Here is a 26256-nt window from a genome sequence, read left to right on the forward strand (position 1 = left end):
TGGTAATTGAAGAGCAACCTGGTAAGAAATGTATGTTTTCTATATATAAACTGCATCTGACACATGCTTTCAAGGTAGACCAGATCACTAGTGCTTTAGTTCAATCTCTAGATAAACTGCAGTAAGGATCTTCATCTTTTTGTGAAAGGYATCTTGTATGAGTGATGGAGGGTGGTAGCAAGAAACAAAGTGTCAGTGAGTTGTTTATCTCTGGCTGTCTTCCAGAACCATGACAGGATTAGTGACCCAGGTAATTTGTTTAGAAAAGCAAAAAACCTTTCTAGAGGGAGGGGCCTGACCTCTATCACATACCAAAGGCCAAGGACTTGACCTAGAAACTGAGTGGATGCAAGGTTGTGCTGGATGTATCCTTCTTGGTGTTACATGGCCTTAATACAGTGGAGGATATTTGGCATTTTTTTCCCTATTGAGATGTCAAGTGGCAGCAGCAATTTGTTATACTTCCTTTCAGGGAGCTTGAATGTTCTCTTGGGTGAGTAGGGAGTGAGTTTATAAATGTACTAAGTCTGCACATTATATTACTAGTTCCCTTTGGGAAATGCTGCAGTTACTAGTGATCTGAAAAATGGCAACWGTTCACTCAGCCTCCTTCCCATTGTGTGTTGGGGAGATCTGCTGATCGTGGGACTTCAGATACATTTGTACTTATTTTTGCTCCTGCTGGCTACACCAGATCCACAAAAGAGCATAAAGTRTCTGTCTCCGGTTGGGTGTGTAGCAGAAACTGGAATGGTGTGGTTGAGAAATGTGGAGCTGTATCCACCAAGCTCCTCTGCGTTTTTGCTCGCTGTTGGCTGTGATTGTTGCCTGGACATGGCCATTGAGAAAATGTGTCTTCAGCTTCTGAGGAAACTGGGAGCAAACTGMCAATGAGGGAGAAGCTGTTGGTATGGCTATGATAGGCTTGTGATTGTGGGGGTGGAGTGTCCCTGAGAAGTAATTGCAAAAGAGTAATATGGGACCAGCCTTCTTCCAATAAGGAAAGGAGAGGAGATGGAAGAGACTGGCTTGGGAGGTACAGTGGAACGTTGCTGGCAGCATTTCAGATGTTGCAAGAGGTGAGTTCGTGTACCTTATCCCGCTATACCTGTTCATAGTTTTTATKATTAGAACTGGCCTTGTATGCTTTATTCCTGAAATGTGCTTCCAGCTTGCAAGAGCAGGTCCAGCATCTCACCMCCTGCCGAAGGCTGGAGCAGCAAGGTTTTGAGCCAGATCCATGTGCGTGTTCCGCGGTGGCAGTGAGGCCGCAGCAGGGCCTAGCACCGGCACGGCCCTGCCCGAGGCTTTTGCAGTGGCTGCAGCTTGTGCCGCGGTGCTGCTCAACCCCCCTGTGTTGGAGGAGGGCGCGGGTGGCTCCCAACCAGCTGCTGCTTCAGCCTTTTTTGTCGGCCAGTGCATTCATTTTATCCTGCTGGCTGCTTTTTTGCTCCTAGGGCTTTACAGGGTGTAAAACGTATAATGCGTGATTTGAGGAGAAGCAATCTCACGTTCTCCTAAGTTCACTTACTGCTTCAGTCCATCAAGCTATGGTCGCTCCGGTGTCCTGCTCCTGCACCCTGCTTGCGGCCCGGGATAAGCTGCCGTTCCAAATCTTTATCCTGAAGGAAARGCTGGCTTCATCAAGCCACAAGACCGCAATCCTACTGCAGGGCCCATCCCGTGGTGTGACTTAGGGGCCGCGGGCAGAGCTCCGGCCGGGCAGGGAGCCGCCGCTGCTCCCTCACGGCCCCGCGGCGCCGCAAATGGCAGGCGGGCCGCGCCCTCCCGCGGGCGCCGCGAGGTGGCGCTGCCGCAGCGCGCACCGCCCCGCCCGGGCCCCGCCCGTCCCAGGGCCGATGGCGGGGGCGGGAACCTGGACACCGGGGCCGGTGCCCCTCGGTTTGAGCTCAGCGGGGTAAGCAGCAGCCTCAGCTTCCTGTTATGGGACCTGCCGGGCTCCGACAGCTCTCCGCGGCCTCCCGAGCTAAACCTCCGCAGCCCTCATCGAGAGTCCCGCGTCCGGGCAGCTGTGCGCCGCAGCCCCAGCAATGAGGGAAACAAGGTCGCAGGGCTAAGAGTCTTGTCCTGGCAGTGTGGACTCCGCGTCGCACTGAAACATAGGGCTGAGACTTTAGACTCTTTTTGGCCTGCCCGAGTCAAGACACTTGAGGACAATCCAGGGMACGTCCTGACTGCCTCAGCCTGAAGAGACCCTCTCACTTCCCGTGGCCAAGATCCACAGAAACCTAAGGATGCAAATAGCAGCAGGAGCGAGTGGGAGAGAGCATAAGTGTCTATAACGTGTCCCGAGTTCCTGCAACAGGGAGAATGCAAACAAGGAGTCCCAGAAAGATACTGCTTGCCATGGTAAACAGCACCTCAACCTCCCCAGGTTGCCACAGCAAACTAAGCCCAAGGGAAATGCTCCCCTAGCCCTAGAGCTGKCTTTGTCCTGAGCCTGTGAGCAAGGCAAACAAGCACACCCAAAGTGTTACTAGGAGCAGCAGCAGTGATCCTATTCTTCCTCCCCACCTCACCCCAGCCCTGTGGCTACTGTGCCCAGAGAGGTTATAGAGATGAAGGAAATTAATTTCCTAAAAACCCAGACAGAAAAGAGGTGACCKCTTTCTTGCCTCTTCAAAGACCTGGGAGGACCCTAAAGCACGACATTAAGGACATGTAACCAACCTACTGAGGATGCAACACACTGCGGTTTCAGCTCTTACCAATCCCTCTGGGGCCCAGTTTGGGGACATGATTGCAGGCTTCATTTCAGACGTGTATGGCTCATTCTGGGCTCTCTCCTCTCCTGCCATGGAGTGACTACCAGGCTGCTAAATCTGTTACCAAATTAGGCTKCTTCTCCCCACCCTCCAGCCTAACAGGCTGTCACAGAAGTTTATACCATGGCTGGCTAGGAACTTCTTTCTAATTTTAAGTCTAAATGTATTTATAATCCAGATGAGCTTCTAGGAGAATAAATTAGACTTCTTCCCTAGCGTATGTTTTTGACGCATGGATGCTGACCCCTCTCAAARTCTCGTTTTAGATTAAACAAGTTCCACACTCAAAATGGCCACTCACAAGCCTGCTCTGTGCGGGCTGCAGGTCAACTCCATCTTTGCTGAAGAGGGGTGTCTAGAGCAGCATCYGCAATGCCAGATGAAGTGGTACCTCACAATTGCTGATCTCTCCAGACAATTCTTTGATAACGGGGTAAATCTTTGAACTGAGTGTCTTTATTCAGAGCCAAATTGGCAGCACATGGGCAGTGTCCACGCTGTGCATGTCTTCTTTTAATGCTCCAGCTAAGGGGGGCCTGGTTTACAGCATTCTGGGGCAAAACACTTCTGGTTTTGACTCCCTGTGACTGACAGAATCCCTTTCTTAGCTCCTCACCTACCTTGTCTCTTACCTGCTGGTCCCTGTGCTAGCAGCACTCAGTGGGTGACAGGACAATTATGCAGGCCTCTGATCCAGACCATCTGTCTCTTGACCTCGTTCTAAGAGTGGTGCTGGGGTATCATCTTTCTGCAGTAGAAGGTAGGTTTTTGCCCCCTCAAGATCCCTTCTGCTCTTCTCCAAGGAATTGTGATAACCCTGTGGCTCAAAGAGGAGGGAATGACCTTTCTAAAGTTACAGAGAGTGGCTGGGGGATAGAAAGGAACACTGCTGGTCCTGCAGATATGCAGGGCTGTAAGAGGTGAAGAAGAGGATGTCAGGGGATTGTTGATGGCCAAGGAGGGTTGGAAGAGGACATGTACTCTGAGAGCCACCAGCCCTGTGCCGACATGCTGCATGTCCCTCTGTGGCACGACAAAGTGTTGCTCAGGCCCGGTTCAGCAGAACCCAGCAGGACCAGTTGCACCCATGGGCTGGACATCCACACAGCCTGGCTGGGGCTGTGGGGAAAAGAGCTGGAGAAGGAGGGTGGGGGGAGGTTTAAAAATAGTTCCCTTCTCATTTTTGCAGCTGTCATTCATGGGGCACAAGCCAGCCCGAGGCCTCCCAGCTCCCATACACATTACCCCTTACATAATGGGAGACACGCGGGCATCGCTTCAGGCCGGGAACAGGCATCAGGCTGGGGAACAGGCTGGGATGTGACATTTACGCTACCCTGCCAAAGCCGATGAGCAGCTCCAGGGTGTCCAGGCCCTGAAAACAGCCTGTGGGTTGGGGAAGGCAGCTCATGTGGCTGTCAAGGGCAACCCAGCCACAGCCACAGCCTGGGGAGGAGGCGAGGGAGAGCGGGATGCAACCCAAAGATGAAGGCTGGCCTCAGTATGGGCTGCTGGTAGAAAGCTGGTCCAGCCTGCCAAGCCACTGTGGTGTTTCTGGAGCAAACAGCTGTGGAATGGGGTTGGAGGCTGTGGGGAGCTCTGCGGGAAAYACCACAGTAGGTTCTGAAGGGTGAATGTTTGCCAGAGAGGAAGATGTAGCCCCAGGCAGCAGACAAGGAGGGAGGGGTGCAGCGATGGCACAGAGAGGAAGAGAACAGGGATTGCAGAATGGCCTTCCAGGGAGGGAAGCTGGGAAAGGAAGCACTGGGGGTGTGGGAGGATGGGCCTGGGGAAAGAGGAGGGGGAGAGGCGGTGCAAGAAGTGATAGTGCTGAGGGAAGCTGGTGTGAGAAGGGGGCCAAGTGGATGGGGAGAGTTTTGAGAGGGAGGCAAAGTGGGATGGGACAGTTCTGGGACTAGTGGGTCTGGGGAAATGGAGGATGATTGAAGTGCTGGAGGGAAAGTTGAAGGTCCACCAGAGCCACCAGAACTGCCTGTGCTTTTCTGCCACTTCATTGCTGCAGGACAAATGTTGCAAAGGGCAAAACAACGTTCCATGTTCCCCCGTATCAGCCATGCTGGGGTCAGGTGCTGCTCCCACATGCTTTATCCCTACCTTCCTAAGCYTCCTCAGCTTGGAAAACTGCTACCTCCGGGAAATTCCAGAGACAAGGGACTGTGCATGTGGCAGCAGGTCAGGAGGACAGAGCTGGGCATCAGTGGGGAGGCCACTGCTCTGCACCTGTGAGCCTCCCAGCCTTCCATTTAGAAATGCTTCCACTCCTCCCACCTTCTGTCCAGGAACTGAGCCATATGTCTGCTCGCTGTAGGATCCTCTCTTCTTCCAAAGATCACCGACTTTCATGCTTTATATGCCAGTAGCCAGACTGCCTTGGGTAAGGCATGAGTCACTGTGGTGCAGTTATTTAAAGTGTGTCTCCTAAGCATCAGCCACATGCCTGTACTGYGCAGGCTGACAAGGAACATGCAGCTGGACCTCAGAGTTTACACGCAGAGGACCAACAGCTGAAAGAAAGTCTGAGATCCAGTTAGCTTCTCCCAGAACAAAGGGAAACCTTGGCATTTCTCAGCAGCCCCCGTCAGTGGGGAGAATAATGCAGCTCATCCCAGGCTCAAACCACACTGGACTATTTCCACATCAACAAACCAACTGTGGTTCACAGGAGGTGACTGTGTTGCCCAGGGGCTGGGCAGATTTGGGGCTGGTTTGGCAGCCATGCAGTCACCTTCTACACAGGAGGCGTGACCTGGAGCTGCCAGGATGGTACTGGGATGGCGCTTGGGTTCTCCTGATGCTGGAACCAAAGCTGCAGTCCAATCCTGAAATTTCAGGCATCTATGGACTTCTAACAACTGCTGGAGAAATGGATGCCTTAGCTAGTAAATGTTTATGGCATATTCTAACTACTCCCTGCTATTTTCCATTAGGACTGACATCCCAGAGTGGTGAGTGAGTCCCACTGTATTTCCTTCCTGGCTCTGCATCATTCAGCTGGACCTGCTGCAAAGCTGCTGGCCTATGAATGAGTCCATGCTTGCGGAAACTTGTTCTCCCCCTGCATCCCACTGGCACCAACTGAGATCCTGGGCACACACAATGTGCTTAGGCCAGGCCTTGCYATTATGCCCCACTGAGGAGAGGTGATAAATAAGAGTGGCAGGAGGTTTGAGGAGCTGCTGCTGGCCAAGCTGAGGCAAGACCGGGCACTTCTAGGGGATGGAAAAGGAGATGTCTCTGAGCATGACATTGGCATTCCCAGTCAGCATGAGGAGCTAAGAGAGCAGAGTTTRGCAGGGGGACCCTGTGCAGGCCAGCTAGATGGAACATCTCACCTGTGTTATCTTCACAAAAGTGATTTCCTTTGGCCCAGAGCAGAGGCTGCGCCTGTGATCTCCCAGTCTGGGACAGTGAAAGCTCAGTGCTGTTCTCACTGGTTGCAGGGCACTGAGCTGCCAGGATGTGTCCACATCTTTTTCTTCCTTCCTGACCAGGCCTCTCAGGGCCAAAAMAGCCCTCCCCCAAAGCCTGGCTGTTTCTGCTGCCTCTTGTGCAGGCCTGGACCCAGATTAGCCTCTCAGGGAGGGTCTTTCCACAGGGCTGAGATGCCTCATTGATCCCATGCAAGATCACTTTTTCTCTCCTGTAACATGTCATTTAGATTCAGTGTCACTGAATGTAACAGGAGAGGTATTTGTGGTAAATGCTCACTAAGCATTTTCAGAAAAATCCAGGCTGAACTTTTCCAAGACAAGCAACAACCAGATTGTGCCAGGTATGGAAGCTATTGTCCTCTTCACACCCAGCTCCTTCCTGTCTCCCTTCTCTGGCCTGTTGGAAGGSTGCTGTCTCTCTTCCAACTCTATCTTTGTGTTATCCCTTGATTTCCCCTCTCTCTATCTCCTTTGTTTGGCTAGACTTTGGTCTTCAGGTTTCTTTTGCTCTGTCCTCATTCTTATCTTTCTCTGCCACTTCTCTTTCCCTCTTCCTTTACCAGTCACTGGAGGCAACTAGCCAAAGGGGCGCTGGAGCTGTCAATAAAAGAGCCCTCTAACTCCTACAAACCATGTTAGAATCCCACMGTCCGTTTCTACCCCAGACTGTGAGCTCCAAGTCCATCTGCAGCTCACACCTCACAGCTAAGCCCTCCTCCCATGAAGCTGCACTATACCAGACCTCTACTACTTGTTGCTGCAGCTGTAAAAGCAGGGACTGAGACRGCAGGGGAGAGATTGTGGCTGCTACAACATGTGCTTCAGGCACCAGCTCTCTCACTAAATCTACATCAGGCCCATAGAGGCTGGTATTTCTTACCTGTCTTTTCTCTGCTGATTGAAGTCCAATTGCTGCAGGCCCCTCCAGGTCTTGGGACCTTCACTGCAAATGGGACACACTTAGGAGCTCTGTAGAGTCCACTCTGACTGCCAGGTAATGAGAATCAAGCTTCTCTCTCAGGTTTCTCCCCTCACTATGAAAGCATTTCTTCATCACCTTAATTAGAGGATGTGGAAATGGCTCATGAAAGAGAGCAACAGTTGCAAAGTTATGTAAGGCATTAAGAAGTATCTACCTGAGGAACAGTAGGGCTTTGGGATTCTTCTTCCCATTGATGATATTGTTACCCTAATCTGAAGAACACCACACTGAACTATGAGTCTGTCTGCAGCCAGTAGGTATTAGGTATTAGGTATTAGGCCAGAGAAAACCACTTCTGCTGGAATTGGCACCAACTACTTGGGAGCCAGCACTGGATGGCTCTGATCCGATGCTCAGGCTGGATGGTGGGTAGCCAGGAGCTGCTTTCAGGCAGGATGCTAACCTGATACTTTGACAACAATGTCTGCAATTAAGTCCTGTTTTGTAATAGCAGAGCTGTGAATTGCAGCTTCCCAGCTAAATTGCACTTGAGTAATACTCTCATGACTTGACTATCTCCGCAACATTTTAATTAGTCATTTCTGACTTCCCTAYCACGATGTGGTATTAGCACAAAATTATTGTTATTAGTACAAAATGGCTACCCTGACACCCACTGTCACACAATTCTTTTCAAGATGGGGCAGCATTTCAGCAGAAGTGGGTGGTCTTGAAGATGTTTTTGGAACCATTGGGGGAAAGAAGCATCAGCATAATGGATGCAGACCCAAGAGCAGACTTTTTCACTTCTTTTCTTTGCAGCCCACAGAGGGACAGACACCCAAGAGCCATAATGCTCCCACAAAGGTCAGCTCTGCAGTAGAAGTGGATATAGCAGCAGAAGTGGATATAGCCCTGGGGAAGAACAGCAAGAACAGGAGCTTGGGATGGAAAAGATTCTGAGGGCCCATGCATCCTGACTACTCCATGAGCATACGCAAGCAGAGCAGGATCTATACTCCTTATTTACACAGAGCACTGTAGGAGCAGTTTGTAGTCACAGGTAACACAGCACGATGATCATAAAAACCCGCCTCCCTTTTTGGCTCAAGCAGTTAGCCCATACTCAGTGTTTCCATTAGCAAGCAAACTGAATGATGACATTAGGTAGTTTGACATAATCCTGTTTGCCTACAAAGAAGGTACAGACTCCTGCTTCTGTAAGCACAGCAGGAGTCAAACWGCATCAACAGCTTCTTTGGTAATAGCTCTAAGCCTCTTTTTAACCAGTTCCTCAAGCTGCTTGGAGAAAGCTCCTCAAGCTCCTGCTGCATGTCAAGTTGCACGTTCTTCACTGCACCACCTGTACACTTCTAGACAGTTTCCACCACTCTTCAGCCTCCTGTCTCCTCCCTTCCATCTTCCATCTGTAGCTTTGCTTTAGGATCAGTAATTCTCAAGTGCCTCAGGCCATTTGTGCTAGACACAGTGCAGGAATTTGGTAAGACAGAGCTGCTTTCGTCAGACAATGACATTTATTCCCCTCTCTCATCATGTTGCATCAACATGAGTGACATGTAAATGTCCTGTGACCACTTTGCTTCTGATTAAACACTTTTGGGGTTTCATGAGTTTTTCTTCTGCTGTAAACCGGTAGCCACAGCTATAGTCACTGCTGTAATCCCAAGATAATTTTGGACATCCTGGGTGGGGTGGCAGAGCCAAATGCAGCTGCGACATCCTTCAGAGGTTGAAGGTTGTTTTGGAGACTTCTGCAAAGCAACAACACACCTTGCAAAACCTATCATCCCAGCTGGTCAGCAAAGACTGGTCTCAACAAGCTGTTCCAAATGCACTCCCCTCATCTCCAGCCACGCTTCTGCAATCCTCACATCTGCCACCTGCTCCATCATTAGCTCTTGGGCCGCAGCCAAAGACTGTGGCAACACCTGAGCTACTAAATGGGCTATTGCAGCAGCGGTAGCAGAGTGGGGATGCCGCTGCCAGCCAAGCCAACAGCTCCAAGATGAGCCAGCATGCAGCCAGCGTTCCCACCGTGCAACGCCGTGACCAGCTCCTGCAGCTACATGCTGGGGCTGATGTTTTTGGAAATGCTGTTTCACTGTATGGAGGGTAGCAGTTGCCAGACAGGCAAGGCATGTGTGGGAAGTGGAGAAGACCAGGAAGAGCTGTGATGGGGAAGAAAAGAGAATCAACTGCTTACAGGTGAATAGTACAAGAGGATAGCTCCAGCAGGAGGCAAAGGTATATMTGGGAGAGATAGGGCTGCTCACTGATGGCACAACTCTCCCTTGCATCCTACTACTGGCTGCTGTTTGCTTCTAGCATGCTAGGATTCTAGGTTTGCTCAGTGTTTAGGGTAAAGAATCCATTGGAACAAGGAAGACAGAGTGGTGAGGCAGAGGAGAAGGCTARGGCTTTGAAGAAGGATGCTTCCCAAGTCCCTCAGGTGGATGAGCTCCGACCTGGGGAGTGCAGCACCCATAGTGGCATTAGCTGGTGTCATATCCAGAGGGCTGGAAAACCTTCCCATACCCTTGGGGTCTCCCTGAAGCTTTTGGCACCATGTACATGTAACAGCAAACGTTACAGAGGTGCAGTTGCATCTGTTCACCTTCCTTTCTACTCCACGTGGTGAACGGAGTAGAATCACTAGAATCATCAGATCCACAGAGCAGAGCAGACAAAGTCATCTGTGGGCCAGTTTGAGTGTTTAACTCCCTGAGGTTAGACCTGCTTTTCTTGGCAAGGTGTGAAGAGGCCAGCATTCACCCAACACGAGAGAGAGCTTTGGCAGGGCAGGCTACAGGCAGGAGTGAAGACAGCTACACCCCTGGGTAAGAGCCTTCTAAGTGTTTGTGAGGTGGACAGCCATAGCCCTGAAGCCTGCTTTGCTGGTGGAAGACACTAGAAAGCCAGCCCCTGTCACCACCAAGATGAGTAAGATCCTGCCAAGTGACAATTACCTCCAGGAGGAAATGTGGCTCCCTCCAGGAGCAACAATTACCATTTCCCCCACCAGTACTTCCAGGTGAAGAGAGTGGCTTCACCAGGTACAGGACCAGAAAGGCTCTCTGTGCATTTGGTGGGCAGAGGAGCAGTAGAGCCTGCTGTGGAGACCCTTTCTGTCTGCAGACTTTGCAGGGAGAGAGGATAACATTACAGACAGTGAAATAGATGGGGGCCCTTGCTGTTTGTACCTTCCTCAACTGATTTGTATCACAGAAAAACACTAGGGAAGGGTTTGTTGGGGATTTTTGTGAGGTCAGAGCCAGCGCCCTGTTTCCAATTCTGTCAAGGTTAACAAGCATCACCAGATAATTTTTTTTTTTTGTCAAACAGGCAAACACAGTGACATCCCTTTCCTTTGCCCTTTTACCTCACAGGCTGTGGAAACCAATCTCCAGCCAGTTGTGGGAAGCTTTGTCACACCACTGAGGCGACATGGTCTTCTCTGGTGGAGCGCTGTGGTCTGGCTTTTGTGGCTTCCTCATGGGGCCATCCCCACCAGCTCTTGCAGCCCTACAAGGGCACAGCAGCTCTGGAGAAGATACTTGTGCAATTTTGCAGTACACTCCAGATATGTTAAAGGAAGATATGCAGCTCCAACCAGTTCCAGACTATGAAGCTCTACTCGCCAGGCAAGGGAAGGGTCAGTAAACAGTTACTAACACAGGCCTCCACTTCCTAGTGGAATGCTTTGAAGATTGCTATTGTAGCCCTCAGATGACCTCATTCAACCAATTAATTCCACTTTCCAGGAAAGTTCCATCACAGGTAGAGATCAATCAGGTGCTGCTGGAAGACCCACAGGTCTTTGCAGTTACTCCATGCACTCAGAGGAGTCAATAATCCTGCCTATGGCAACCCATAATATAAAACACTGGAGTCATGTTTGGATGGACTTCGGTCCTTTCATAGCATTTTAAGGTGCGCACCGGGAAGCCTGGAGTTGTTTTTTAAAAAATGAAAAGTAGCAAAATCTTTTCAGCTGTGGTGTTGTCTTTGTTCACAGAGATGGGGTCAATGGCTTTTTCCTGCAATAAATACTGGCCTCAAATGGCTGATGCTACTACCTGCTGGCTGCATGCTACATTATTCTCTGCTTGCTATAGAGTTATTGTTGTCCCCACTCTCACCTCATTGACTTTGGGAAGGTTTCTACTTAAGTTCAGTGACTGTCAAAAATTTCTGTAAGTATCTACATGAAGGAAAATAGGATTTTTCAAAGAGCAATGTACCTTTGGAGAAGACAAAAACTCCAAGATTAAAAATAAAGCCTTATCAGCACAAAATAATCTTTAGCTGGCTTTGACTGGTTATTCTCAATGATCAAGTTGCTCATTTGAAGAACCAAGTGATGCCTCTCTTGCATGGTTTTATACTCATGATCTGTGGTGTGATTTATAATCTAGAACATATGAAATTTTCTTCATTTGTGTTTCTAAAAATCAGCAATTTGTGGTTCCCTATGCTGATGTGTTAGCACCTAGGCTGTGGGTTATAGAATCCAATGCCTTGTCCAACAGTGACAGCTTACACTGCTCTCCTCAGCAGAGCAGAGCACCTTTGGCTCTACCTTGGAACATCACAACCCACCTGTGCTCTTTCTGGTCTTGTCTTGTTAAATCAGATTTTGTCTGGGTTTGTCAAGCCCTTTTCCTTCCTCAGTGGAGGCTGGCAGTATCATGGCTGCGAGAAATAAGCTGTCTTCCTCAGCATGTCTCTGTTCCATGCCTTTGCATCACCTCCTTTTCCATTCAGAGCAGCTTCCAGTGAGGGCAAGATCAGTGTGAGGCAGCAGAAGAGCCCGATGGGTGCTGGCCCAGTGCTTATGCTCCATGCAAAGTGAAGTTTTGGCACAGGCAGGGACAGAGGATGACCTTGGTAGATTTTGGAAAGGTGCCCGAGGCCTGCTGTGACGCCACTCATGCCTCTGTGGGAGCCCACAGCAGCACGTGTTGACACTGAACCCAACCACAGGAAGATCAGGAAATGCAAGAATGCCTGTTGCTGAGGGAGGCTGGACTTGGCCCTTGTGTGAATTTGCTGAGCTCTGCAACCTAGGCCTGTGAAAGAAGCATTTCCTGCTTCATTGCCCATTGCCCTCCCTATGCATCACCCTGTGTGGGTCATTTCAGGTTCATTTTTTTCTGATGAAAGCCCCAGCTACACCTTCTGCAAGCAGATTCTGGCTGATTCACTTGAAGGAAAACTTTGTCCTTGGTGGAAACACCCTGCCAAGTGGGAGGGACACACTCCCTCCTGAGGATCTGCTTCCTTCAGCAGTCAAACTGTGCCAGCAGTGAGAGGCCAACAAAAATAAGCACAAATGCACCCCCTCAATTAGGTCTCAGCAACTGCAGAATAACATGGGGACTCTGTTTGTCTCTTCTGCATTTGGTGAAGAGGGAACAAGCTCCCCCCCCACTTTCACCTGAACCATTCCCTGCCCCTCCTCAAAGCAAAGACGCAAAATTTAACCCTGACCCTTCTTCACAGAGATCCTCTTCTCCTACCTCGCTCCTGTGCCTTTGAGCGTTTCTTAGGGAAGAAAAGGGACACATTTCTTCCTGACACACACACATACCATGCTGGAGTCACTTTTGCCACTAGCAATAGCCACATACAAAATGTGCCCTTCATTGACCAGTACAACTCAAAAGTGCTGTCTGCCAGAAGGGGCTTATCCTTCACTGGGGCATCTTGGAGATGGAGGGTGAAAGGTTCATTCCTCAGCAGCTTTATAAAAAGATCAAGTTTCTGGAGGTCACAATGCAGGCACCAATGGGAGGACACTGGAAGAACAGCTCTGCAAGGCTGGGGTGAACATGTTCCTGGCTGTGTTTGAATTGGAGGCCTGCCAAAGGAAAAAGCGCAAGGTTTTGGAGGCGGCTAACCTTGGCCCCAGCCTGCTGCTGGGCTTGTGCCTGTGCTCCGGTGAAGGACACCTGGGGGTGGAAAGACCTGTCTGTCCTTTTGTGGCCATGGCGTCAACCTTGCCCCTCACACCCGCTGGGGCCATGGGCAGTGCTGTGGCTGTAGCCATGTGAGCACGGAGCAGGTGGCATTGGGAGGAAATCTCCTCAGAGATGCCAAGGACTCAGCGGGTCCTGGCCCCACCACTAGTGGTGTTTTTCCACCTCTCAATCCTGGCGTGTCGGCAAGTGCTGGGGCACAAGGAGACACCTGCTGTTGGCGGCACCCGTGCCATGTGTTATTCAATCCAAATAATCCCAAATCTCCAGGAGGCTCTGGGGTAGCAGGAGAGCCTCTCCTGCTGAACTAAACTCGGGCTATTTTGCTGGGCCTGTATTTTAAACAGTCCAGAGAACAGCTTTTCATGCTTGCATAAGGCTTCCCTCTGGGCACCAGCCCCCTCCCACTCCCCAAACAGCCCAATTCCAGTCACAACTACTGCTGCTGTCACAGACTGAGAAGCCCAAGGCTGAAGTGTGGCATTTTCTACCAGAGCTGTCTCCTCCTTTCAGGTGGGAGCCCGCCTCCAAGTGACTCAAGTTACAAGTTTCTTTCTTAATAATGGAATCCCATATGATGAGTGTCTAAACAATAGCCCCACGCCCCTCGCTTTGGAGGTTCTGGAAGACAAGTCCCATCTTGCTGTCATGCTTTCCTGGAGCATGCTAGTCCTGGACCGATTTGGTCACTGTCCGAACATCCAGCAAACGCTCCCACAGCCAAGCACTAACTCGCATTGGCCGAATACAGGGCTCCAGCAGCTCCCCTCTCAAGGCTGATGGAAGGCACAGCCTGTCCCTGCACACTGCACTATGGAAGGTTCAGCTCTCTACACTATTCCTGCTCCCTGAGACAGCACAGTGACAAATACCTCGGGAGGAACAAGGCTATACTAAACCTCTTCCCTAATCCCTGCCCAGGCTGTGGAGCTATCAGCTGTAAGCCAACTCCAGGCCCAACCTGTGCCCAAAAAGGGAAAGGCTCTATGCCTTCCTGCGTCACAACTGAACAAATGCAGGGCAAGGATCAGGAAGGCACATAGTTGCCCTCTATTTTCCATTTCCAAAAACATATCTAAGGGCAAGTGTTTGTGCGTGCTTTAGATAAATGATTACAAGGGGTTTGAGACACAAAGGGGAAAAAATAGTTTTGTTGCTTAGCGGAGTGTGACAGTCACATGGCATATAGCAGGCATGAACAGCAGCCCATCTCCTGGGACACACAAAATCAAGGGCACAGTGAGCTCTTCCAGGAAGAAATTTAGGCTAGACGGTCTGAGGGGGCATGAGTAAGGATGCCAGTGGGAGTCAGCTCCAGGTCCTCRTTTGGTTTCCTCAAGGACATTCAGAGCACCTGCCTTCAACAGCTTTTTAAGGAGGCAGCATGGGAAACTGAGGCACCCCTCAAACAGGAGGCAGCAGGGGCATGGTGGGCTGGGGAAGCTGGGTCACAAAGCCATCAGCACACGTGAGACATGACAGGCATTTCAGCACCTTCCCCAACCATCTCATCCCCTTTTGCTGAAAAAGGAGATGCTCCCTCAAACAGAAATTCTGATTGAAGCTGAGCAGTGAGAGGTTAGAAAGAAACAAAATCAGACGTTCATCATTGCTGCATGTTCTTATATTCAGCCTTAAGGCCACCCCACTATGGGAAGTCACCTCGGATGAACATTCACAGGAGGATGGACAGCTGCACATACACCTTGATGATCCCTTAGCTCAGCAAGTACCCTAGACTCACCAGGATAAACACAAGCTGCTTAGTGCAGAGGAAAGAAATCAATCCAAAACCAGTACCCTTTCTGCAGGAAGCACTGCCTAGGGGAGCTTCATCTACTCTCTGCAGTGACACCAGAGGGCTCCCAGGTGATGGTCCTAGCGAGCTGCCACAAAACTTGGGGGTATTTTAGGAACTCTGCTGCTTGACTGAAGGCCCCTAAAGCACCACACACCAAAGGCATCCTGCTCCCTCCTCTCCCCTGGGAAAGACAGGCAGCTCTCCCCACTCCCAGGGAGCTGAATCATGGCAGAACCAGGGATGGCCAGGCACATCGCCACTTTTTCCTATGTGCTGCTATTCTTGGCAGAGGCAGGTCACTGAGACAGCTGTCCTGGCCATGTTGCACAATCCTGGGCAACCCTAATGCTGTGACACCTCCACTGAGCACATCCCAAACCAAGACCTTGTCTGTGAGGCTGACACTGAGCACCAGTTCATCAGAAGGTGGCCACATCCCTCCTTGTTCCCTCTGCACTGAGCACACACCACACAATGAACAGTTATTATATCATGCTTTTAATACAAACTTAAAAAAATCTGGAACAATAGAAACTGTACAGATTTGATCAACCTTTTTATGGGTTTTTTGTTTGTTTTTAACTAAATCTCTAGACACACCAATATCCCGTTCCAAAATATTGCACAACATTCTGAATACAAAACTCTGATTGTATTCCTCCTTCGCTAAAGAAAAAAAAAAAGGAAAAAAAAAGAAAAAGACAGCAACCCCCTGGATCCCCCTCTCAGTAGTCCCCTTCTCCAAAAACACCCCCAAGCAGAGCACACACAGAAACCCTCCACTCGGAGACATACAAACTTCTGTCCTCTTTCACTCCTCTCCCACAAGGCAACTGTCGATTCACTCCTTGGAGAGGGGTGGGAGAAAAGGGAGGCTGAGTGGGGAGAAAGGAAACTTCACCACTTCTTTTTTTTTTTAAAGTTTTTTTCCTGAAAAAATATTTTTTCTCTCCTCTTTTTAAGAAAAAATCTTGAAAAGAAAAAAATTACATTTTTACGTTAGAAATATACATATATTATATATACCTCTTACATTTTACAAATGTAGCAAATTATTCAATACAAACGGACATCAACAAAAAGAACATAAACCCATAAAAAATAAAAGTTAAAAAAAAGTCATCTCTCTTCTCTTCCTAAGAAACCAGGTAAATTAGTGCAGGTTTTTAAAAAACAAAATTGAAGCTGAACGCCTACATCCAAGACTAGAAAAGACCTGAAAAGGCCGTTAGTTTCCATTGCTGCCTGAAGCTGGAGGAACATTTCTGAAGCACACTTTTTTCCTTTTAAGATGCAAAGAGGTTGGTCCCTCTTCTTTTCCTCCTTCCAATCACACCACTACTTTTAAARCAGGTATATTATGTGTGGCAGGGCAAAGCGGCATCGAAGTTTCACACACACAAGCAGGTGGACGGGGGACATCCCCACTTCTTCCCTCCCTCCCTGTGCTGGAGGAGAGCATGCTGTGTCATGGCAGTGGTTCAAAGATGCTTTGCCAGATGTGGGGACAGTGTGGCGCAACTGGACCAGGTCCTGCCCTCAGGGGCAGAGCAACCCTCAGAGTCCAGTGAAGCATGTGGGATGGCACCCAGCAGCATTCTGCTGGGGAGAAGGACTCTATGGCAGYGGTAGTGTCCATAAGTGGCAGGTTCAAGAAAATAAAAAAAGGGAAAGACAACAGCTGGACCATTTCTCAGCAACTTGTCCTAGTCTGGAAACCTGCATGATTGAGGCTGGGGACAGCAGCTTTGGGGAAACAGGCTGGGCTCTGCTCTCCTCACCCACCTGATATGCTGGTCATAGCTCAAGGGCAAGCAGCCTGCTTGGGAACCCATGCTGAGCACGAGGTCAGGACCATGTGCCCCATCACCCATCCATGGGAAGGGTGTGCTGGAAACCCTCCTTGGAAAGTTCCAGGCAGAGGCAATCTGCCTGGGACAGCCTTCTGCAAATGCTCATTTGCAACACAACTTCAAAAGGGCTGAAGTGCCTCCATTTCAGCTTGAGGGAAAGGAGGAGGAGAAATACATTGTCAAGCTCCTCTCACCTGAAACAGACATTTCTTGAAAGAGCACTCTGGTTCCACAAGTGCAAGAGGAGTGGATTTCAGAGGGTGCTCCAAGAAACATCATTAAAAAAATCCAAACCTCAAATCTGGGAGGCAGCAAAAAGCTTATTTGTCATTTAAACTGAGAACTTCAAAGACTGGAGTTTCATCATCTCAATCTCTCTCCTCTTTGTACACTTGCATGCCCACACAGCAGCCTCCAAGAAGACCTCCCTTCCCATCTAAAATGCTCCACCCTTCTTGGGCATGATGCAGCGCTCCTTTGGCTTTCTGTGAAGGTGGGTTTTGGAGTCCTGAACACAGAAGTGACCAAGCTGAAACGCCACTACTGCAGCCCATCATCCTGGGGAAAGCTGCAGAGTCGCAGATCCCAGCCTTGCTGTGAGGAGGCACTATACATTCATGGGCTGGGATGACCACTTGCCTTTGGAGCACCCATCCCAGCCAAGCCCTAAGCTTGCTGCTGTCCATGCTGATGTGATCTAGCTAGAATGAGGAATTTGTGATAGGTGCTTCCTTTTCATACTAGATCAGCCCCTCCTCATGCTTCTGCAGAAGGGCAAGGGAAAGGATTTGGTCAGGTGCATACCTGGCTGAAAGCACAAACCCTTATGCTACCACTCATGACAGCACCTTCAACAACATCAACCTTTACCTTCCTCAGAAGTTCTGCTGCCTCACTAACTAAAAAGGAAGGAAATTTCCTCTCTAAGACAAGAAGATGAATTCACAGCAGATAATGAGAACTCTACCTCAGAGGCCTCCCAAAGTGGATGCTGGCCCCTGCTGCTGGAGAAAACACCTGGGAAGCAGGGACCTGGTTGATCCAGCTGGTCCAGTGCCACCTCCCCCAAGCCACAAGGACAGGCAGGTGGTATTTTTACACCAGAGGCTGTCACCCAGACTGACCGGGCAGCCCTGAGAGAGCACAAAAAGGTCCTCTGGTTCAGGTACAGAAAAGTACAATACCACAGCCACTCAGCTCAAAGCACTGTCCCCCTGTAGCCATGGCTGGAAGTGCAGATGAGGAAGGCAACAGGAAGAAGCCATTTCACAGTAATGCTCTGCTCTCACTATGACGTGCTGGGAGAAGAGTTAGTGCTTTTCAGCATGAGACAGAACAGCTCAGGCCAGCTTGGGCTGGAGCCACAACAGTGCAATGGTCTGCACCTGTGGGCACAGGAGATGCTCTCCATCTACATGCAGAGCCATAACAGAAAAAGCAAGCTCCCCCACCCATTGTGGCTAGCATGCAACAAGTGTGTGTGTGTCTCCGCCAACACTGACTCATCCTCTTCTCATCCCTCCTCCAACACGGTGGTACCGAGAAGACGTCCCTACACCCAGGTGGAGGGACCCTGTGTCCAGCRTGGGGCAGGGGATGGTGCAGGGAATCAGGAGCATTGTGACCTACAGTTGCACCAGTCCTGGGCTGGGATGGGGGAACACAAACCAAAAAAAGCCGAAGATTCATTATAAGGAGTAAAAAAGTGAGTAGGAAAAAAGCACAGGTACTGAGTTAAAAAACAATTTAGTGCTTCAGGAGCGTTGCCAGCACAGCGCAACAACACTGAGCTCTCTCTTTTCCCAAGAACCTATATTTGTAAGGTTTTAATATTTTCCGTATATTTCTATTTTTCTTTTCTCTCCCTCTTGTTTGTTTTGTTCTTGTTTCCCCCCTCCCTCCCCACCCCAAAATACTCTCCTTCCTTTGTGTTCAGTTGGCCAGGACAACAGGCTGGAACGACTGGCTAGGATATTGCATGGCATTCAGGTTGTAGCTGAGTCCTTCCACGAAGGGAGACTTCTCCAGAAAGAGGCTATTGGTGCTGCCCCCGAAGACCTGAGCCATATCAAAGGTACCACCTGTGCTGGCRTTGAACGGCGATGCTGGCGGGATGCTGCTGGCCTGGCTCTCACTGGCAACACCATCAAAGAAGAGACCGCTGGCTCCTGGTGAGCCACCGCTGTAAACGAACTCCTTGGCATTGGGTGAGAGCTGGGATTGTGGGGCTTGGTTCCCAGCACTCCCGACGAAGTTCAGAGAGTGCATAGACAGGGAGAGGCCTTTCTGCTTCAGCAGGTTGGTGGTGGGAGACCTGACCATTCTTGGCTGCTGCACAGCCCCTGCTCCACCACTCCCTCCTCCAGCTCCTCCACCCTTCTTCATCTTGGTCGAGCCAAACTTGGTGGCAGCAAAGGTGGCAGTGGTGAAAGTGATGGGCTGTGCAGAGCGAGGGATGAAGGTGGGGCTGGGTGACTGGCCAAAGGAGGGGGAAGGAGAATTGGACAGTGAGTTGTCCTGGCTGCCGATAGGGACAAATACCTGGGCGTCGGGGTTGAAGCTGCTCTTGATTTCTTTGTCCAACTCTGTGGCACTGCAGCCCTCATTGTCATCTAGGTAGAGAACCTTAACAGAGCCCTTCTCACCGATCTGGTAGGAAACCTCAAAAGGATCAATCCAGACACTCAGCTCTTCTGGAACATTAGCACGCACATCCTCCACAGCCAGCCCGCTCCGCTTGGCTGCCAGCTCCACCACGGGATCCACTGTCTCCCCTATATGAACACAGCGATAGCCAGATCCCTTCAGAGGCTTCTCTGGGTACCAGTGACCCTCATATTTCTTCTTCAGCAGGCGCTCTAGCTCCTCACCAAACAGGTCTGCCCGCCTCCGAGGAAGCTTGTTGTACAGGTATGAGATGATGAAGTTAAGAGCAACTTTGATCTCCAGATGCATACTCTCTTCGCAGCAAGCAAGTCAGGGCAGGGTATTAAAAGTGACAAAATGACAGAAACATAGACAAGTTTTGGCTCCAAACAGACCTAGGAAAAGAGAGAAAAGGATGGATGAAGACTGGAGAAGTTAACAACTCTCCACCTGTTGAGATAAACAATTGTGCCTTTTCATGAACAAAGCAGAATGAGTAATTTGCACAAATACTAACAAGAAGTAATTCTCTCTAGGAGAATTGCCACCAATCTACTGGTCCTTAAAACAGAGGGATGCTGGTAGGGAGGAGTCTCCATGCTACTCTTTCAGAAGAAATAAGGGCACAGCCACTGCCCGCACACAGGTACGTACATCAGCCTCACCTCACTGCCAAGCACTGCTGCTGTAACCTGGCAGGCCACTGCCTGCTCTGGCACAGCTCTGTCAGCACATCTAACACGTTTCCCCTGCTCTGGCACTCAGCTGCTTCCAGCACGGCTCACCTGCACCAGACTCTCCAGAGCACAAGCACAGCACCTGAACAGCCTTGTGACTTGCTCAGCAGCTCTGTAGAGAGACCTGCTTGCACTCAGGACAGCAGGGCCAGCCTCTCCTCTGGGAGGCTGGGTGGTTGAGCCGGGTGCCATGTCTTGCTGGCACAAGCGCAGAAGCAATGAGAAGGAGCAAGGGAGGGTGCTGAGGCACCAGCTGCCAGCCCATGTTTACTATCCCCTTGACTGGCAGACACATATTAAGTGTACCCAGTCGAGACTCTGCCTAGCTACAAGCATAAAATCTGAGTTTAATTCTGCTGCGGGGAGAGTGGGACAGAAAATGTGTGTGGCTCACGAAATACAGGCGTGCCAACAGCCTTTCCAATACAGTTCACATTGGTTATCTCTGTACACAGGGAAGATGAGCTCTGTTAAGATCAGGTACCTACTTAATAAAAACTGAAATTGCTTGCCAAAGATTGAAGTAATCCTCCCTCCTCTCTCTCTCTCTCTCCCTGGTGAGGAAGTCTCTGAAACGGAGAGAACCCACACAAGCACAATACAAAACCACAACACTCAATTCTCCCATTATACATAGATTTGCAAACAGCATTTACGTACAAAAAAAACCCCAAACCAGGTATGTCAGCATTACATTCCGTCACTCATCCAAAGAAGATGAATCCCACAGGTATTTTAAGAGGAAGCACACTTCCAGTAGCCTCCACGCCTCTCCAGAGGAAAGAAGAATATCCAGTTTTTAATTGGCAGCTTAGTCAGAGGCCGCTTTGTATTCAGCTGCCCTCACCTTGCTCAAAGAGATACACCTCAACCATCTTCCTAAAATGGGCTTTAGGGATGCTCTTGCACAGCACTCAAGCCACTGTTTACAATGTGTGACAATTATTTGGGGGTGGGGATGGAGTACAAACATACATTGTCAGCATTCCCCTGAAAAATCCCATCAGCACAACCAGGTACCCATGCTGGCCTAGGTACAGGAGCAAGAAAAAAACTGATCAGACTTGTTTGCTTGGTCTAGTTTAGTGGACAGAAAGGTTGAATAACTTTTAAAGAAAGCCTCAAGTATTTTGAAGCTTTACCGGAAAAAAAAGAATGCAGATTCTATGCTTTTTCTGTACTACTCAGAGTTCACAGAGGCTTAGCTTTAGGATGATGACAACCAGAAGCAGATCCCACACCTCAAATCTGCCAACAAGGAGGCCAGTTCTGGAAGGAACCCTCTCTGGATTTGACTCAGCAACATAAAAACACACAGAAACAAGGGAGTGGAGAAGAAGTCTTGCCTTTAAAAATGCTTTAAGAAATTACTGTAATGTAACAAACTTTGGTATGTCACTGTAACCTGATCAAGTTCAAGTGAGAACAGATGAATGTCAAATAAGCAACCACAGTTTTTCTAAGAACAGTAAGGAAAAGCCATTTTCAGAAGGCAAGAATCTTGGCACAGAGACAGTCTCTTCCACAGAAATGAAGCATGAAGTACACCCCTAAAAGAGCACAAGAAAAGTTCTAAACCCTAACATGGGCTTGTACGGGCTATACTACCTCAAGAGAGGATTACATGGAGCCCTCTAACTTCTTTGGCTTTGAGACATTAAAAAGAGAGGACAGCTCAGGACCCCACAAAATTAAGCAGAAACAGAACACCCAGTTTGTAAATTTTTAAACCTTGTAATGAATTCTAATCCAGATCCAAAATCTATTAAGAAATCAGATATTATAGACTAGGAAAGGAACAAAAGCCAAAATTTGTCAACACCATATCTGCAATACTAACATCTCAATATACATTGAGAAGCCCAGTTCCTCATTGACTTTTAGTAGAAAGCAGTAAGGAAGTGCAGTTATACATCATTGTCTCATTTCTTCTTTTTTCCTGCTTGCCTAAAAGGAAAAAACTCAGTACCTTGACTATGAAAAAGTAAAACTAATAATACCAACAGCTGCCAAGGCAGTGACATACAACTGATACCTGCCAAAGGCACTAAAAAAAAAAAGTCACTGGCTCCTCAGATTGTTGACATGGCAAGATGCACTCCAGTAGGATCCCCTCAATCTCTTTCTACTGCATTGAAATGTGATAAAGTAATAAAAAAATTAAATTACCCCCCCCAAACCCACCAAAAAAACAGCTTAAGCAAACATGTCTCTGAAAGAAGAAACTATGGACTATCAACTGTAAGAGGTATTCTGAGCAGTCTTCCCTAAAGGCCAGCATTTTCCAAGTAAAGGCTTACTATACGTGGGCAGAACACTGAAGTGCTGGAAGGAAACAAAGGGCTGTTTCTCTTCTCTGCGGTGGGAAGGCAGGAACCCCCTCAGACCCCTCGTTTATCGATATGCTGAAGGGGGGAGGCCAGACCATCACTTGCAACAGAGAAGAGTGAACACCGGAACGATTCCCTCTCTTCCTGGCTACACCAACACAGTGGATGACCTTGCGGGTATCCCTCCGAGCTCCCCAGGGAGGTCCGGCCTCAGGAACGGGCTGGCGGCCTCCTCGGAACTTGAACAGACGTCTACCACGGCGGCCTGAGCTGCCACAGCCGGACACACCCGTCTGGAACGAGGGCCCCGCTCCCGCAAGACGAACAGCCCCGCGGGGACGAAGACCGGCCACCCCCTCCATCCCCGGTGCCCGGCCGGCCCCGGCACGCCGGGAGCTGTAGTCCTCGCCTCCCCTCCCCGCCCCGCGACCTACTTCTCCCCGGACTGCGGCTCCCGGCGCGCCCCGCGCCCGGCCCGGCGCGTCCCCCGGCGGGGCAGAGCATAAAATTTTCCAGGGCACATGCGCGTTGGGGGCCGCCCGCCCTTCCCGGCGCTGCCCACGGCCGGGAACACGCCCCGCGGCCCGGGACCGCGGGGCACCCGCCCCCTTCGTCCGTTCCCTTTCACTCCCTTCCTCGCGGCAGCGATAGGCGAGCGCGTCCCCACCCCGCAGCAGCTTCCCCCCTCCACGGCTGCGGGACAGAGCCCTGGAGGCCACAAACCCAGTGTCCTTCTGTCCCTCTCTCCCGCCCACGGCTGCTTGTCCCCTTCGCCTCAGTGGGGCACGCGAGGTTGCGAACAAGGTTCCCAGCAGAGCGGTCGAATGGATGAACATATCAACAAGGGCGAGCACCTGGTCCCGCACACCCAACGGGGCACCGCAGATTGGGGTGTCCGGGGGAGATGGAAGTGGGGGGGGAGGCAGCCCAGCCCATCCCCGACAGCGCCTTTGTTATCGCGGGGCTTCTCCCCCCCAGCAACTCGACGTGCACGAAAGGGGACACCCAGGCGACATCCCCTTTCCCCGGCAGCCCAGGGTGCCCACCGCCGCCCCAAGGCCCAGCCTGCCTTTTTGGGGATATAAGGGCTGGGYAGCTCGCGTATCCCCCCGCCCCTCAAACTAGGCTGAAGAGAACAAAATGGTGAACTCGGGCACTGAAAAGCGTCCCCGACCCAATCAATTTCACCCCCATCCTTCTTCCTTGAAGCCCCAATAGTCTCCCCAAGGGCCACAGCCACTCAGTGACTCCAGGGAGGGGCAAATCGCTGCTCCTAGCGGGGAGGGAGACGATAAGCCCCCTCAGACCAAGCCCACAGAGAGGACGCGCGCTGAGGGGGCCTCGGCCCGAGATGGGGTGTGGGGGAGGGAAGCACCCCCCGCCCCACTTACTGCGTCCTCGGCTCCAGGGCCGGAGGCTTGCTGGCGGCTGTCGTGGGGGCCGTGGATGCTGCCGGCGGATCTCTGCTCTGCCCCGTCTCGTCCGTCCCCTCCCTTCCTTGTCCCCCGGCGGCGCGGGCCGAGCGCGGTGCTGTGGTGCGGATGCTGGTGGCCCGTCCCCAGAGCCGCCCGCGCCCTGGCCCCAAGTGAGCCAACTCACGGCAAACTTTCACCCTTAGCAACCCCTCGGCGCACGGATCCGCTCCCGCCCCGCGTGATGCGGCCGCAGGGGGCGGGGCGGCACTACTTCCTCCTGCCTCCTGTCCCCTTCCGCAGCGTCCCGGGATGGACGGGGSTCTGGGCCGGCGGAGCCCCCCCTGCAGCCCCTCGAGTCCGGATACGAGCGTAGGGGAAGGAAAGAGGGGGCCGCAGGTTTAGCGGGGATTGACCTGAGGATTTCCCAAAGCGGCTTAGTCCGATGGCGGAAGGGGATCGAGTGGGGCGGGGAGGTACGGACCGACTGGCGTGGTCCCCGCCCCCGCGCACCACGGGCATTGTCAAGCCTTAGCTCGGTGTCAAGGCCAGCCCCGGGACTCCCGAGGGGACAGCTCCCCGCATGCCCCAGCCACTCTGCGAAAATCCCCGCGGTGTAGTCCCCCGCCCGAGCGGAAGAACTCGGGGAGAGGTGCAGACGAGCAATCCCATCTCCCTCCGTCGCTGCAAACCCCTCGGGACCCCCAGTTCCCAATACGGACGAGGAGTCCGGATGGCTGTGGGCGCATCTCCACGGGGAGCAACGGGACAAGGCAAAACCAGGAGCGCTGGCATCACCGCGGGGAGGGCAGGAATAGCATGGCCATCCCCACGGACCCGAGACAGGGACGGAGACCCCACCCCCGGCACTCGCTCCCCGCCTCCCGGACTATTTTGTTCCACACGCCTGTGTGCCTCCACCTCCAGCGGAGCAGGGCCGGCCTGACACGGCGGAGACGATACCGACAAGGTGCAAGTGCCGGCCGTGCTAAAAATAACTGCGGCGTGTTAGCAACAGCCTTCCCATTGGCTGGCCGGACCCAGCGGCRCCTTCGGATTGGAGCGCTGCCTCAGCCAGTGGGCCGAAGGGGGTGTGCGCACCGGGCGGTGCCGGGGCTGCCGGGAGATGTAGTCACGGGGGTGGCTGTGACATGCCCTATCCTGGGCGCCCCGGTCCCGCACCGCGGGGCGTTCGCGAGTTCGGGCAGGGCCCGGGCTGACCGGCTGCCCTGGGGAAGGACAATCACGACTGGCTTCCCTGGGGCCATGGACCGATGGCGGCACCTCCACCGCCAAAGGCTGAGCTGCACCGCCCACTGGCAAGCCGAAGGCGCTSTCACCCAGCACACACACAGATCCTCCACACCCTTTATTTTAAAGCAGACCCATTATTAGTTCCAGGAAAATGAAGAAAATGCCTACAGGCATCCCCAAGCTGTGTATTTTACCGTCCAAGGTCACACCTTGGACACCTTTGCACCTACACCAACCACTTGAAAAGGCTGCTTGCTGTCCACACATAAAGCAGCTCTTAACCCAAGTAAACACTCCAAACTAGTGGAAGGGACACCAAGAATGGTATTTCCAGGCTCTCCCAGCCATGTGTCCTGCATCTTCCTCAGTGATAACACATACAGAGGGTGACACAAGCATTGCCATAGTCCCTGTTGGAGCAGGGGTGGCTGGTCTGGCAACTATGTCCCAAGTGCAAAAATACAAAGTTCATCTCTTGCCCCATTTCCACAATAGCCCTCGACCTCCTTCTGCATTTGGTTTGTCCTCCCTCATTCCAGAACACTTTACCTCAGTGACAACACTCAGGTACTGCCTTTGCCACAGAAGAGCATTTCTTTTGAGGCCAGCCAGCACCACGTGTTAAAAAATCTATTGATGTTCCTTCCCAGCCACTCCAGCCAGCCTTGCTTGTTTTCCCACTGATTAAAGAAAAAAACCCAACAACTTTGGAAGTTTTTAGTCTGCAAGAGAAGGGGAAAAAGTAAGATTTGTGAGAGCTATTACAAGCAGCCTTATTTTCACCACTCCTATTTTAAAAGGAATTCAGTTACAAAAGAACACTTCCCCTGCACCTTCCCTTACTTTGCTGGAAACAAATCCATGCTGTCAGCCAGAGATCAGGAAATTAAAATAACTGAGCTATTTTTAGCATCATTAAACAAAAAAAAAAAAGGCAATTATATTTCTAAAATCTATTATTGTTTTAATAAGGTGTTACTAAGAGGGTGTCACATATTAATGCTCTTTAAAATACCTGTGCCTTGACCTTGCTCCTTTAATTATGGGGTCAACCTTGTACACGT

At 51.0% G+C, this 26256-nt stretch overlaps 1 protein-coding gene across 4 annotated transcripts; it reads right to left on the reverse strand.

Annotated features, from left to right (window-relative positions):
* Window positions 1-15430: 15430 nt before the first annotated feature.
* Window positions 15431-24360, reverse strand: TOB2 (transducer of ERBB2, 2). 4 transcript variants are annotated; one of them, XM_057389066.1, is made up of 2 exons: window positions 23918-24360; window positions 15431-19854 (listed from the first exon to the last, which is right to left on the reverse strand). In XM_057389066.1, exon 2 carries the CDS (start codon window positions 19766-19768, stop codon window positions 18746-18748), a length of 1023 nt encoding a protein of 340 aa, XP_057245049.1. In that variant the 5' UTR covers window positions 19769-19854; window positions 23918-24360; the 3' UTR covers window positions 15431-18745. The 4 variants fall into 4 exon arrangements, with proteins under 4 accessions (XP_057245049.1, XP_057245065.1, XP_057245072.1 ...); XM_057389082.1 differs by lacking the exon at window positions 23918-24360 and adding an exon at window positions 22961-23034; XM_057389089.1 differs by lacking the exon at window positions 23918-24360 and adding an exon at window positions 22497-22690.
* Between the last annotated feature and the right edge of the window lie 1896 nt (window positions 24361-26256).

Source organism: Malurus melanocephalus, unplaced genomic scaffold (genome assembly GCF_030028575.1).
Source record: "Malurus melanocephalus ecotype Western Australia unplaced genomic scaffold, MMel_1.1 scaffold_17, whole genome shotgun sequence".
Classification (NCBI taxonomy): Eukaryota; Metazoa; Chordata; class Aves; order Passeriformes; family Maluridae; genus Malurus; species Malurus melanocephalus.